The sequence below is a fragment of the Camelus dromedarius genome, chromosome 3 (assembly GCF_036321535.1).
Source record: "Camelus dromedarius isolate mCamDro1 chromosome 3, mCamDro1.pat, whole genome shotgun sequence".
NCBI classification, from domain to species: Eukaryota; Metazoa; Chordata; class Mammalia; order Artiodactyla; family Camelidae; genus Camelus; species Camelus dromedarius.
In genome coordinates this window covers 6,454,423-6,469,541 of record NC_087438.1, presented here as the reverse complement: position 1 = coordinate 6,469,541, position 15,119 = coordinate 6,454,423, and the positions used below count along the sequence as shown (strand labels likewise).

General features: G+C 42.2%; 1 protein-coding gene across 4 annotated transcripts in view; it reads left to right on the top strand.

Moving 5' to 3' along the window:
* SEMA5A (semaphorin 5A) overlaps window positions 1–15,119 on the top strand; it is a 444,386-nt gene that overhangs the window by 206,255 nt on the left and 223,012 nt on the right. For all 4 annotated transcript variants that reach the window (XM_064479456.1, XM_031443174.2, XM_064479438.1 and 1 more), the window contains one exon: window positions 3,686–3,731. In XM_064479456.1, the coding sequence (XP_064335526.1) occupies window positions 3,686–3,731 (46 nt within the window). The remainder of the gene's footprint in view (window positions 1–3,685; window positions 3,732–15,119) is intronic.

Genomic DNA, 15,119 nt, shown 5'->3' with positions numbered 1-15,119 from the left:
TCAATGTCTTCCTGTCTTAGTCCATTTGGATGGCTGTGACAAAATGCCACAGACTGGGCAGCTTATAAACACCAGGAATTTGCTTCTCACAGTTCTAGGGGGTGTAAGTCCAAGATCAGGGTGCCAGCCTGGTTGGGTTCTAGTGAGAGTCCTCTTCTAGGCTGAGATGGGCTGCTTCTTGCTGTGAACTCACAAGGTGGAAGTATGAAGCCTCTTCTATAAGGGCACTGATCCCATTCATGAGGGCTCCACCCTCATGACCAGATCACCTGCCAAAGGCCCCACCTCCTGATACCATCACCTTTGGGGTTTAGGATTTCAACATAGGACTTTTCGGGGGACACGAACATGCCGATGATAGCACTTCCCCGCTGGAAAACACCAGAAAATTGGACCTAGGGGTTTGAGAGGATGCTCTCCACACCTCCTGCAACCCTCTCCACAAGCAGAGAGAAGACTTGGCACTTCTCTCTCTAGCTGTCCTGGCCGTCGCACCACAGAACACCATGGACACTACCACCCTCTTTCCTCAGTGGCATGAATGCACTTCCAGCTCTTCCTTAAGGTATTAGATCTGCCTTTCTAGAATGTTCCCAGAGGCAGATACTGTAGTGTGGGCATGCATGCGTGTATGTGCGTGGGGCAGGGATGCGGGAGAGAAGAAAAGGAGAGAAAGATGGCCTTGCAGTATCATCAAATCTCTCAAGTAATTCAGTGATCACAGTATGAATGGGTTCTTTCACTATGAATATTTACAGAAAAAATCTTTTTTAAATTTCAGAGTTTTTTTTTTAGTTGAAGTATAGTCAGATGACAACTTTTTGTCAATTTCTGGTGTGCAGCATGCTTACCCAGGCAATAGAAATAAAAGCAAAAGTGAACAAACAGGAACTAATTAAACTTACAAGCTTTTGCACAGCAAAGGAAACCATAAACAAAGCAAAAAGACAACCTATGAAATGGAAGAATGTATTGGCAAGTGATGGCGACTGACAAAAACTTAATTTCCAGAATACATTAACAAAAGCTTAATTTCCAGAATATACAAACAGTTCATACAACTTAATAACAAAAAAACCAAACAACCCAATCCAAAAGTGGACAGAAAACCTAAACAAAGAATTTTCCAGTGAAGACATACAAATGGCCAATAGGCACATGAAAAAATGCTCAATATCGCTATAATCAGAGAATAGTCTTTCTTAAAAGAGCCAGTGGGTTTGAAAGAGTGTGATGACCTGGTCCCAGAACTATGATAAGATAACAGTGTTGTCTTCTTTCCAAAAATCCCATAGTGCCACCACCATCCCTACTGATAAATGCCCCCAACACCTGAACACAAATAAATAAGCATTCTTGTGCCTGTAACCTGCCATTGCTGGAGGCCAGAAATGTGCTTCCCTTCTGTGTGCAATGGAAGATATGCTGAGAATTCCATCCCATCTGGAAATTTTAATATTTTCCATTATCTCCCTAAATGTGACTACTATTGAGCACTGACAATGGGTCAGATGCCATTCGAAGTGTTTTCCTTTGATTTAAACCTCACCACAACCCTAGGGTGTAAAATGACTATCAGCTCCGTTTTGCAGGTGAAAAGATAGAAGCATAGGGTGCCTAGCTTCCTTCCAGAAGTTGTCTTGTGATGGATCTTTGGGCTTTGCACAAATATTCTTAACTCCTGGGCAACGCTGCCTCCCATAGTGAAGTAAAGGAGGAGCGGTGACTGCTGGCAGCTTCCTGCAACCAGGAAGCCGGTGATGAAACCAGCATGAGAGTAGGGAGCCCTGATGCTCATGGATGGAGGCAATGAGTGTGCGATGGCCAGTGATGGCACCCGGTGTCACTTGCAAGCCCCTCATATGGAAGATTCATCTCTGTGTGTACAGATTCCCAACTTCTCTTAGAGGAGTTCTTGGCATTTGTTTCACGTAGATGAAAGCTTGGCCACCCTCCAAAGGCTGGCCAGCCTCCAGGGGTGCCTACCTTGGCGGCTTGACAACACTTTTCCGTAAGTGCGCTGAGTTTGCATTCCTCCCCCTTCGGGAAGATGCACCCATTGGAAACTTTGCTTCTGCGTGGTGCGGGACTAAATAGAAATATTCTGCTGCCACATCCCACCCCCCAAGTGCATCCTTCATCAGTTCAGGGGAGAGGGCTATGGTTCGTCTGTGATAGAAGAGAGGGGAAGCTTCCCCCTGTGGTTTTGTGTTGGAGGCACCCTGTGTGGAGCACTGCTTCTGGTGTTGTTTCAGAGGTTAAACTGGAGGTGGAGGAAGAGGGTGAACAGGCCATTATAGTGTTGGAGGAGGTGTTTTTCAGAGTACAGGATGCAGTGTTGCCGTAGTTGGGCACAAATTGTGAGAAACCTAAGTGCCCAGCGGGCGATGCCTGGGACTCATGAGACCACTCTGAACATGGTCTGGGTCCCTTTCCTCCCTCCGACAGGACAGTGCGCACACGTGCTACTGGAGAGCAGCCTGTCCCGGCTGGAGTCCTCCCAGTGGTCTTGCTCTCCCCGTCTCTATCTGCACCACAGAGACGTTTCCTGGTTCTCTCAGGGTGCTGCCCTTGGCCTGACCTGGCTGTCACTTGTCCCTTCTGCTGGGATAGCGTGTTCACTTCCAATGTCTACCCACCTCCCCAGAGAGTGGAAGTCATTTCATCTTGTTTCTTGCCGGTGTTGGGAGAATGTTATTCTCTCAGTGCCGTCGCGATGACTAGTGGACCAGCCCCTTACCACGTTACCTTCAGCTTTTTGGGGACCCCTCGCCACACTCACGCAGTCTTAGTGTCCACTTTCCACTTGATGCCCATTTCTCCCTGCCATCCTTGTCACACCGAGGCTGACTCTCCTCCATCTATCCCTGGAGCGCTGCTCCTGCCACACCAACTTCTCCTCTGCAGGAAGCTAAGGAGGCCTTCGTTCATGAGTTAAATTGGAGGCCAATTCATTGTTTCTAAAAGCTGCAACAGCAAAGTCTCAGGTGACCATGTGACCGATACCTACCCCGTGCCCGTTTTTACCCCGTGCTCTGCTGGTCTCTGTTGTGTGTCTACTGTTCTTCGCCTTCATTGTTGAAAACTGATCATTTCCTTTTCTCTGATTTCCTGTTTCACGCTTGGGCAGCCAGAGCTGAATCTTTGAAATCCTTGATGGTAGACCAACAAGTTCGTACTTCAAAACTTATTACACACTGAATCCATCTAGCAAGGTAGATCACTGTCATATTTAGACCATTGCTGAATTCAAGACCTGGAGGTGTTTCAATTATAAAATATGGTGAATATAGGTTGATGGGTAAAAATGAAGAATTCATGAAGAATGGTTTTATATCATCTTGCTTAACCTAAACTCAATTTCAGAACCAAATATCCATGTCCTTTTGTCCATTCCATATAGATTGAGAGCCGATTAATAATTTAGATTTCTCTTAGTCACCTGTCACCCCCTTATTCCGTAGTTTTCCTGCCAATCTCAAATGTGTGTTTCTGTTAATGTACTGAATGCCTCTTTGAACTCTGAGTTCCAAGCAAAACTGTGTTACACACATTCTTAGCAGGAGAATGCTTTGAAAGCCAAAAATCATTAAGTTTGTTTTTTTCCCTTGTTCTCATAATTTTTATAAACTGTGGTTTTTTGGCTCTATTAAAAATGAAACTGCTCTCTTTTTGTATTTTGTAGAAACTACCTCTTCAGGTTACAGCTTGAGGATCTGTCTCTGATCCAGGTAGGTGCAATTTATTTTTCTCAAGCTTTCATTTTCCGTTCCAATTAGCTCTCTGTTTCAGGGGATGAAGACAGATGTATGTGAAGGTATAAATCAGGTCAGGGCGGGGGTTCCTTTCCTCAGCGGATCAGGCCACAGGATGCTTGGCTGCCCTATTTGATATGAGGCCTCATCTGCTTTAATTCCCAATTAGCTCTCTTCCTACTGTGTGGCCTCTCTTCCTTTTTTGGGGTACCATCCTGATTTACTCTTCATCAAATGATGGATAATTCAAAAGACGTTTCCTCCATGTCAGGGAGTGGCCTTTTCCCCCTAGTTAGAATAATCATTGATTATATTGTTTAATGCATCTAGCTGTCATATGCTTGTAAAAATCAAGCCCCTTAGAAAAACATCTTTGTTTCTTCTTTATTATTTATAATTAAATAAGTGTGACTATATGGATTAAAAACCACATACAACAAAAAATTAGTGAGGATAGATAAAAATGCATTTTACCTACTTCTGTTTTGAGGGGTTTGGAGGAGGAGCCTGAGATCCTTGTACCTGGATAGAGTGTTTGTTTTAGTGGCAGATCTGAACCACAAAGGCCCACTTTACCCTTTCAGTCTTTCAGAAGGATCTGATAGCCAGAGTCTCCTTGGAGAAGCAGAGGATCATGGCCTTCTTCCCAAAACTCTGAAACTCCCCATGGCGTATGCCAGGATCCTTCAGCTGTGTGTAGTTTGGAAAAAGTTCTTTAATCACCCTCATGTGCTAGAGTTCTAAGAAGTGACTGGAGAGAAGTTTATATTATTTCCTTCTCTTTGTGATGCTGGTATCATGAACATTCAGACAACTTTAGAGCTAGGGTTTCATATTAGATCTGAGTTTTGTTTACTGGCGTGTTAAAGTAAGCCAGTCTTCCAGGAAAGCTAATATACTGATAAAGCACTTTGGAAACCAATAGATCTGGACTTGTTATGTAGCTCCACGACTTCCAGCAATTGCAGGTTTCCTCATCTGTGAAACGGCCACAAAACACTACCAACCCCACACTGTTGTTGCTGGAATTAAATAAAGTAGGGCATGCACAAAAGATAAGGCGTAGTGATTTTGCAGCAAGTATTAACTGCTTTTGTTTTTTAAAAGTGATCACAATAAATAATCGCTTTTTATCGTAATTATTTCATCACGCTGGGCAATTAATTGTCCTTCCACTGCAATGCAGTATATAACTGAGGTTTTATATGAGTTGATCATTGGTAAAATTTTGATTGCATTCATAAGAAATCAGAATGACCAACAGTTTAACCAAAATACCATTTTAAAGCTCTGATTTTAAAATTATCTTTTACAAAATACATAGATCATTCAATAGATGGGATTATGCTCATTTTGATTCTCATGGTATAATATATTATTTGATATATTCTGTGTGCTAAAAAAGGGAAATGTATAGGTGTGTGTGTGCGCGTGTGTGTGCACGCGTGCATGCACAAATGTGTGTTTACATATACATATTCATTGATTTCCTGGTTTCCTAGCTCTCTTGGCTGAGAGGGTCTAGAAGCATTGTCATTCCAATGGCCATGAGCACACTTAAAACCAAGTACTTGGTTTCTAAATTTAAATCGCCACTAAAAGGGACCAAGCCTTCTTGGAGAAGTAGCTGATTCCAGCACCTGCGTAGCAAAAGTCCCAGATAAGCTTGGAAGATTTGTTTTTTTCAGAAACTGAGGAACTATTCCAAGAATAATAAGAGCAGGTCGGAAGGACAAAAGCCAGCTTGAAGTGAGCTCACTGAAGAAATCTGGGACACTTCGATTTTTAAAATAATAATGATAGTGTCGGATTATAACACACTGAGTAAACTCAAAATCCATGAGTATATACTGACTTAAAAGTAAATGAATGAATAAACAAGTGAGACAAAAGGGACTAGTCTCCTTTACTCTAAAATGCCAACTGATAAATATTGAAGGATGATTTAATTTGAAAATTCTAGTTTGGCAACCATCATACTGAAAACTGATCCAGGCAAAAAAAAAAAATCGATGCTAAATTTCTGGGTGAGAGTTTGATGATGATGAAGGTATTTATATAGAGTCTCAAAGTATTTACCTATAAGATACATATTAATTACAACAGGAAAACTTGTGACTTGATGATGAAGAAACTTGGCCAGAACTATGCTAACTGACTAGTTAAAAGTAGTTTCATTAGTAATGGGGCAAAGAGCTGGTATAAACTTCCTGATCAGATGCACTGACAAGGCTGCAGCAAGATTTTCATCATATTACAGCCAAAAAATTATAACCAACTTCATCATGAGGAACCATCACACAAACCCAAACTGAGGGACATCCTACAAAACACCGACCTCTAGTCTCCAAAAATTACTGAGTCATGAAAGGTGTAAAAAGAAAGAAGACCTGTCCCATCATAAAGGAGAAAAACAGACTAGTTGATTACATGAAACACTCGATCCAAATTGCATCTTAGAACAGAAAACTTTTTTTCGTGTTACAAAGGACAACTGGCAGAATTTTGATATCTGTAGAGAAGGTAGAAGAAATGTGTTAATATTAATGTCCTGATTTTGATAAATGTAATGTGCTTATGAAGGAGAATGTCATTGTTCTTCCGATAAACCTTCTGAGATAATAGGAGTGAAGGGTATTGTTTCTGAAACTTATTCTGAAATGATTTTTAAAACTACTATATGTGTATGTATTTATATGTGTGTATATATATATATATATATATATACACACATATACCTACATGCATACACACATGCATACACACAAAGAGAAAGAATTATAAAGCAAATGTGATAAAAATGTTAATGGGAAATAGTCTAGGAATCTAGGTGAAATGTTTAAGAGAGTCCATTGCACTTTCCTTGCAACTTCTCTTGATTTTATTTCAAGATAAGTAGACATAAAAAATCGGGAGATGCATTTGTGTTATTGTGTGTATGATGTTATTTTAGGGGCAAGGAAACTCACTGTAGTTTTCCCATTGTTGCTTCTCATTCTCATGACAACCTTTTAGTGGAAATCAGATTGAGGTTATTGACGGAATTGAAGTGTTCTTGCTGAGGTATGGAATCCCATCACTGCCTGTTAAGAGGGAGAACAGTGGGCTGGCGTGGGGCCGAGCAGGGAGACAACCAGCCCTAACAGCAGATGTCAGACATGCTGGTGCCCTCGGTACACACAGCACTACTCCTCCCACATTTCTTGGTTGTGTACAGGGCGCAGGAGCCTACTGATCACTCAGCGTGGAGAGAGAGAAAGCTGGGAATTTCTCAGGACAGACTGTTTTTTCTTACATGTCTCCAGTAAAGTTGTCCTTTTGATTTCTATGAATGTTTTATTTTAATTTAAGTGACTCTTCCAAGGGTACCAAAGAAGACTAGGCACACTGATAAAGAAAGGGTAACCAGCGTTGTAATTGGCACTGTCCAGTAAAAATGCCCTGTGAGCCACGTGGGTAGTTGAAGATGATCTGGTGGTCCCATGGAAACAAGCACAAAGAAACAAGAGAAATTATTTTTAATAATATATTTTACTTAACTCATTATAGGCAAGAAGGCATCATTTTAACATGCAACCATCGCAAAAACTCACTAAGAAACGTTCCATCCATTTTTTAATTGTATTAAGTCTTTAGACTGCGGTGTGTCCTCCACTCACAGAGCACGTGTGCATCTGAGGGCTCAGTGGGGCTGCCGCTGCCCAGCTGGACGGTGCACTTACAGACCAGGAGGAGAGGGAGCATTTAAGATGTGTCTGCCTTCAGTTATGTTGCAGAAGCATTATTTTCTCCAGGGACCATAGGGATTAACTTGGATGCATTAGGCTAATAATTTTCTCCTTTTCTCTTTCTTCAGAGATAGAAAATTATTATTTAAACATGGGAATGTGAGGAAACTGAGACCAGGGAGGATAAGCACGTTGCAAAAGGAGAGAATCAGACTGAGAATCAGGGACAGCTCCTCCTTCACCCCAGCCAAGGCTTCGTTTGCTCTCAGCCCTCTGTGCCTGATGCAGGTCCACCTCCCGGGGGTGGCTTGAGTTGTCTGTGTTCCTCCCCATCACCTTGGGGCCCTTCCCGGTGTCCGTAATGCCCAGCTGCGCATAGCTTCCCAGATGAGAGGCTAATCCTCAACTTCAGCATCTATTCCTGTCCTCTCTCTCGTGAACACTTTTACCCCGTCTTCTCCGTCTAGAAGACTGCCAATCCTCAGGTCTCGCTGTAACTGTCACCTTCTTGTAACCCACCCTGAATCTGTTTGGGCTGGTGGCCCGCCAATGCATTCATAGCCTCAGCCTTTATTTCTGATGAGCATCTATTGTCTCAGATTGAAGTTCAGTCTGTGCTGTGAGGGGCGTTTTATTTCCTGGTCTCCTCAGTATTAGATTAGAGTTGCTCATTAGATCAGGTTACCTGGCAGGTGGTAGACTCCAGACAAATGTCTGTGGAAGCTTTAACCCCTTAATATTGAATAATATGCTTTCTCTGCAACTTTCTAAAACTTACCTTTAGCAGGCTGTGGGTAAACGTCATATTTTGTTCCTAAATTCAAGAGAAGGAAAGTCTTGCAACCCAGAGACTAGAGCAATGAGGGATGCTTGTTGAAAGAGGCATCTGGAAACGTGTGCATACTCTCATTCCATAGGAAGATTCTAGGACATTAAAGGTGATTCCGGACCTGGCCCATTTCTTTCTTGCCAGGACCAGTACCAGTCACCTGTTTGCCCCCGCATTCAACGTGCTGGTTTATGCAGAGAAGCCAGCACAGTTCCAGCCATAGCAGGATACCCCTTAGTGCAACTCTCCGTTTCCTCCTCCTCACCCCGAGGTGGTCCCCACACGGTGGCTTGGCGATCCCAGTGTGTGTTGTTTAGTGAGAGGAGAAGGGGGAAGTTTGGGTGTTGGGCTCTGTGGAACCGTCCAGAAATCCACTAATGAGAAAAATGAACCTTCATGAAGTGGCTTTAGGATGAGAAAACTAACCTCAAGCTCAGATTGCCTGATTAGCCTGATCTTGACCACAGTCTGGAAGTGGAATCAACAGAATCCCGATTCAGAGTTCTTCCCCCCTTTTTCTCCCTGATAAATTTGAGACATCACTAAAGCAGTAAAGATATGAACAAGGACGAGGCTGGGGCCCACGATGACTGTTATCCTGAGGGAACGTTGTCTGTTTGAGGTTAAGTCTCTTAGCATCACCGCAGGAACATTCACATATAAATAGGCCTCGAGGTAAAATGGCTCTATTTGGAATATCTGTGATGGTTTTCCAAATGCTCATACCTTAGCGCATGACAGTGAAAGACCAAAAATTGCTTTTAATTTAGGGAAACAAAACCTGACTGGAGAATTGAGTATTAACATGACATCACCTGTAAGGCGTCTTCCCACTCGGAGGCTGTGATCAGTTTCATCGCGGCTCACCAGGTGCTGGAATTTAGCCGTTACATCTTGAAAACCAGTCATTTTCAGCCTCAGTGACAGAGGACGTGGGGTTTTACCGTTAGGCGTGTCTACTACTTCTTGTCATAATAACAAATTCGACTCTTCAGCCTCACTTTTCTTCCTGCCTTGATCACAGCAGTTATTTCGTAAGGACAAAGCTTTTTGGAAAATATAAAAATGCAGCGGCTTCAAGACAAATCGGCCACATTTGCCCATCTGGGATTGTGCGTGGGTTGGCCCCAGGTAGATGTGCGTTGAGCACCGTTCTAAGAACACAGAGACAGCGGCTCAATTACCCTCCATGTCTGCCTAACATTCTTTTGGCAAACAGCACAAAATCCATTTTTGTATTGCTTTGTTACTGAGGGAAAGGAATTCACAGCCTGTTTCTCACTCACAACTGCTGGAATAAGCATAAAAATTGAAAGCTATGTTCCAATTTGCCACCTGCCTCTCTATGGTTTCTAAATTGAAAACTGTTCAGTCTCCGAAAACCTGGTCAATATTGGTAGAGAATTCTCTCGAAGGTTAAGGTAAATGTTAACTTTGTTTCTTGTATATTTGGGTTTGGGGAATTGAGTTTCAACTCCAGTCAATTTCTGGACCAGTGTTTCTCAGCTAGAGGCTGTCTTACCTGCTGGGAACATCTGGTTGTCACCACTGGAGGGGAAAACTGCTACTGACATCTCGTGGGTAGAGACCAGGGACACTGCTCAACCTTCTGCAAGGCACAGGACGGCCCCTCCCTGCTCGACAAAGAATTCCCTGGCTCTGAATGGTATCTGCACCAATTAGATGGTCACTGCCTCAGCTTCCACGTGTTTTGAAGAAGCCACTTTTTGAGTCTGTAATGTTAACATCACTGAGTTGAATCTGGAAGATCTTTGATGTGCTTGGGAAATCTTCCTCTTTAGACGTTTTCATACATTTAACCAAACACATGAACCCTCAGTGGCCATCTCTAAAGAAGCTCCTGGGATTCTTGAGTTTAAATTGCTTCTTTTTATTAATATGAAATTAGATTTAAAAATAAATGGAGTCAATTTATAATACCAGTACCCTCTCTAATGGGTCATAACAATTTGATATCACTACCCTCTGTGGGAATCCTTCTGTATAATTTAAAGAATGATATATTAATTAATAATGTAGAACAACTATTCAAATGAGATATTCACATTGATTAATTTTTAAAATCTTGTTTTATATTTATATTGGACAAGGAGAGATTGTCTCCCGTGTAGTTCTCAAAAATCATGATTCTAAACTTTATTTCTTTTTTGCCTTCCTTTATTAAATATGTTCTTGAAATCATAGTGTAGGAGTGGCAGGGATCTTAGAGATTGAAGAGCTTAGAGATCTTTATTAAAACCTTTCAGGCTTAGAAAACTAAGACTTGTCGATCATAGTTACAGTTTTATTGGAACACAGCCATGCCCACATATTTGCATATGGCCAGCCCATGGTCACAGAAATAAATCTTATTGGCACATGGACACATCCATCTCTTTGGATATTGCCTATGGCTGCCACATCCACTGGGTTGACCAGTTGTAACAGAGACTGTCTGGGTTACAAAGCCTAAAGTATTTACTATCTGACCCTTTAAGAAAAAGCTTGTCCCCTGTTACGGTACCTATTACATTCCGAGTTCTTACCCATTGTTTCCTGGGTTGGATGGGTGAGCACAGTACGGTGCAGTGTAATTCTTTGTTTTGGTTTTTGCTTTTTTCAGACAGTGCTTGCTTGGTGTGCTTGACTCCCTGTGCAATCATTTCATGGCCTCACTGGACTGTGACCCGTAGGCTGGGAGCCAACAGTGTAACTGTTCATCTCCAGATTCTTGGCTCTTACTTCTGCTCCCTTGATGAAAATTTCCTGTTAAGAGCTACTATATCTACCTATTTATTCAGAATAAACACATTTACTTTCCTTTTCTCATAACTTCCTGGAGGATTTATAGTTGCTGATGTATATTTTATATAGATGAGGACTAAGATTTTACTAGTTTTAGAGAATATTAGTAGAGTTGAATTAATGCTGTTAACAACAGCCCTTCAGTCTCAGGCAGCTAAACACACACGCAGAAGCCTTATTTCTTCTGTACATGGCCGCTGTCCAGCACGGCGGCTGCAGGGGTCTCTGTTCTGTGGTGCCATCTTGGAGCCTGAGGCATTCTGTCTGTGTGCCTCCATCCTCAACCCGTGCCCCCCGGGGCAGCATGGAGAGAGTGGAGCATCATGCAGAGGAGACTGCAGGGGCCATGCCACGAAGTGGTGCACCTCCCTTCTGCCCCGATTCCAAGGGCCATCTCTAGGTCACATGGTCTCAACCGCCTGCAGGGAGGCTGGGAAATAAGGTTAGTCTGCATACCCTGCAAGAGGCAGAGAACTTGGGCATTCAGACATCAGTAGGCATTAGCATTAGCATGGTAGGCATTCTCCCAGACGGTGCTGGAGAAACAAGATTGGCACTTAAGGATGCGCTTAACTGTTCCTGTTGTCTGCCTGCACCCCCACCCCCCCGCCCGCCATCCCAGTAATTCTCATTTTCTACTACACAAACGGATTTATTCACGCTTCTATTATTTCTGTAAATAACAAAGCAGAGATACTTTGAACAAACCACTTAACCTCTTTGGACCTCAATTTTCTTCGTGGTGCGTTTGGAGAGGAGAGTCCGGAAGAAGAGCAGACAGGATTATCCCCGCAGTCCCTCAGCATTAAAATCTTAATGTGCGCCGTCCTTCTGTTTACTCTTCCTCCTGTCACTGCTTACATGACTCCTGGATTCCTCCTTCTTTAAGGAGAACTTTCCCCATAATTGGAAACTGGGCATCGAGCTCATTTGATGTAACTTTAATGACCTCGTTTGTCATAAGATAATGCTGACAACAACAGCAGTGATGGCAGACAGCGTTCTGTGCCCTTACTCTGTTCTCAATCCTTCACATACATCATCGTGTTCTTGTTTTCTCAGTAGCACCAAGGTGTAGGTGTTATTTTCAGTATTTTACAGCGGAGGCATTGAAGCTTGGAGAGTTTATGTCATTTAGCCAAGATCACCTAACTGGTATGTGCAGAGCTGGGATTTGGACCTGGGCGTGCTGGACCCCAGAGGACAGTCTCTTAATCACTAATGTGCTACTTCGTTGCACTCATTAGCACTGACTGAGGTACCACTTAGGGTTGACAACTGGCTTACAGTGAATATAACTGTGAATTTATAATTATAATTTGTAACTGGAGTTTAAGTCGGGCTCCCTGGAAGGCTGACCTAGGGATTCATAAGCTTGTACTTTATTGAGGGTAAGTTCTCAGCAGGTCAGGGCTGAGGCATAGGGCAGAAAGGCACCAGACAAGCATCTGCTCTCACCTGGAGTTCAGCATCAGCCTGATCCCAGGGGGGCTCTGCAGCATGAACAGAATTTCAGTTGATCCCTTTTGTAGCAAGCGGTGATGATTTATATCCAGTTCCTCCCTTGTTCCTTCAGTCATCAGCAGCAAGTTTTTAAGTTTGGTGGGATGTGGTGAATATCCTGGCAGAGTGGCTCTCATTGGCCAAGAGCAGTTCTCCAGAGAAGGGGGCAGCCTGGGTCAGTATCAGCCAACACCGACTGCAGCCAGAGGAAAGTTCACCGTGTTGTTAAGGGGAGTTGGGCAGGGTACAAGGCGCACTATAGAATGTGTCACTCGGTGTTTTTAGGTATCGTACTTGGGCTTGTCCTGATGCTCTAGACTCTGACTGCACAGACACTGGTCCCTACCACCAAGGAAACAAGATGTTTTTATATCTTTGAAAAAAATATAATACATACTTGATTATTGAATGCATTCTATTGTGTTGTACCTGCTTTGCTTTTGAATAAACTTCCCTGTCCATTTCTGAATTTATGCTTCACTTGCAGCCTCAAACACTAAATTGAAGATGCATGAATATTTTTCTTAGTCATGGGTATCGTTTAGTTTCATGAAATGAAGTCAGGAAATTTCTGTAAGTCGATAGCAAACACTGTCTGACAATCACAGGCTGCAGACAAATGGAGAGGTCCATTTCATTTATCTAAAATGTATTTCTACTTCTATTTCAGAAGTGGCCCCAGTACCTGACATAACTGTTGAATGATGAGCATGCTCAAAATTCTTTGGTCTGCTTTCTTTTTCCTTATTCGTGTGCCTCTCCCGAAATGCTGACACAAACAGATAAGCCAATGTACTAGGAAAACCCTTTGTTTCAAATTTAAGTAATGAATTTCTTGTTTGGGTGAGGGATTATGCATTCTGGAAGCCCAAGTCTCCCAATTACGTAGGGGCCAAGGAAAAATGAATATCAAGGGAGAAATATAAATTAAAAAATGTGAATCGCATTGGCCTACCACGCTCTGGAGTGAATGAACTGAAACTCTTGATTTGGTGGCTCTTTAACATGTGAGCCATTTGTCATCCTGAATTTATTAGATAGAGTAACTATATGCCCATCAAACTCTCCTTCTGCTATTCTTCCTGAGTAGCTAATCTTTTAGGGTTTATGTGTTATTTCTTCATTAAGTCACAATATTTAATCTGTTTGCATCATTTCTTACTAATCTGGGGACTACTCAGCATCTTTCAAATGATAGGATGTGATGTCTCTTATGGTCTTATGTAGACTGACTGCACAATTTAGCTCTTGAAGTTCACTCTGTTTTCAAGTTTTGAGGGCACTCAGTTATTGTTTACATATTTTCTTGGGGACATAGAGTCAAATTGACCACATAGGAGTTCCCTATTAGAAGTAGTCTATTTAATAAGAAAATGGATATGACTATACATGGAACTGTGTTAATATTTGCAGTACAAAGACCTTGTAAAGTCTTCTGCTGAAAAATTTCAATTATCATTTGAATAAAAGAGTACTGAAATCAACAGTAGTCTTAAGGGTTAGCCATCAGTTTCTGGTTTAAGAAAGAGGAGAGAACCTGCATACTGACCTTCCATCCATCAAAACATAGCATTTACATGACAATAAAGGTATATAAAAGGAAAGATTATATGAATGCTAGAAATGGAATCATATGTATGTATATGTATGTGTGTATATGTATATACCCCAAATTTAAAGCTTGTTTGAAAAATAGACTTTTGGAAATTTAGAAAGATACAATAACAGAAAACTGCAATCCAAAGCGTGATGGTAAAAGCCGAGATAAAATCAAGACTGATTACTTCAGGTGGATCAGTAATAGCCCAAGAATTATGATAGGACATTGAAGAAATATCAAGTATTACATTCAATGAGGTTCAAGAAATTACTGCACTTACTCAGTGAGAAATGGAAGACTGAACACTCAGGATGATCTCAGTTCTCTCCCAGCACATCATTTTGAGTATATAAGACATATTTTTAAATGTTGCAATCCCATAGGAATAAGTAAAATGGGAAAGAAGACAAAACTAATTCAACTTTAACTAGAGGTTGAGCCTTGAGCTGAATGGCTGCTGCTCAGAAAGAGAGAACCCAGCAGATATTCTGGCAGTCACACGCAGGTGTAGTCATAAGTTGAAGATTTAATGGGCTTCAGCCACATGGCTAATTTTTCCTTTGAAGATGATTGCCAAAATTTGATGATGCATAAGTCTTGTGGCTAAAGATCTGAGCTGAAACAAAGAATGAATCTCCCACAATATGAAGGGACCAAGTTGCTAAATAGCCATCCGTTTCCTGATGGACCCTGGAACACCTGCCCAAGAAACAAGGATAAATCCAAAATACATTTAATCTCTCCAGGCTGCACCTCAGTCCTGACATCTTGGTCCCTGAATGGATTGAGATAATCAAGCCCTGCCTTCACCCTTCCCACCCACGCCTCAAATCTGCTCAATGGAAGAACAAAGCACCTCTTTCTGAAGGGAGACTCCTGGGTGGAAGTAGCATGCTCTG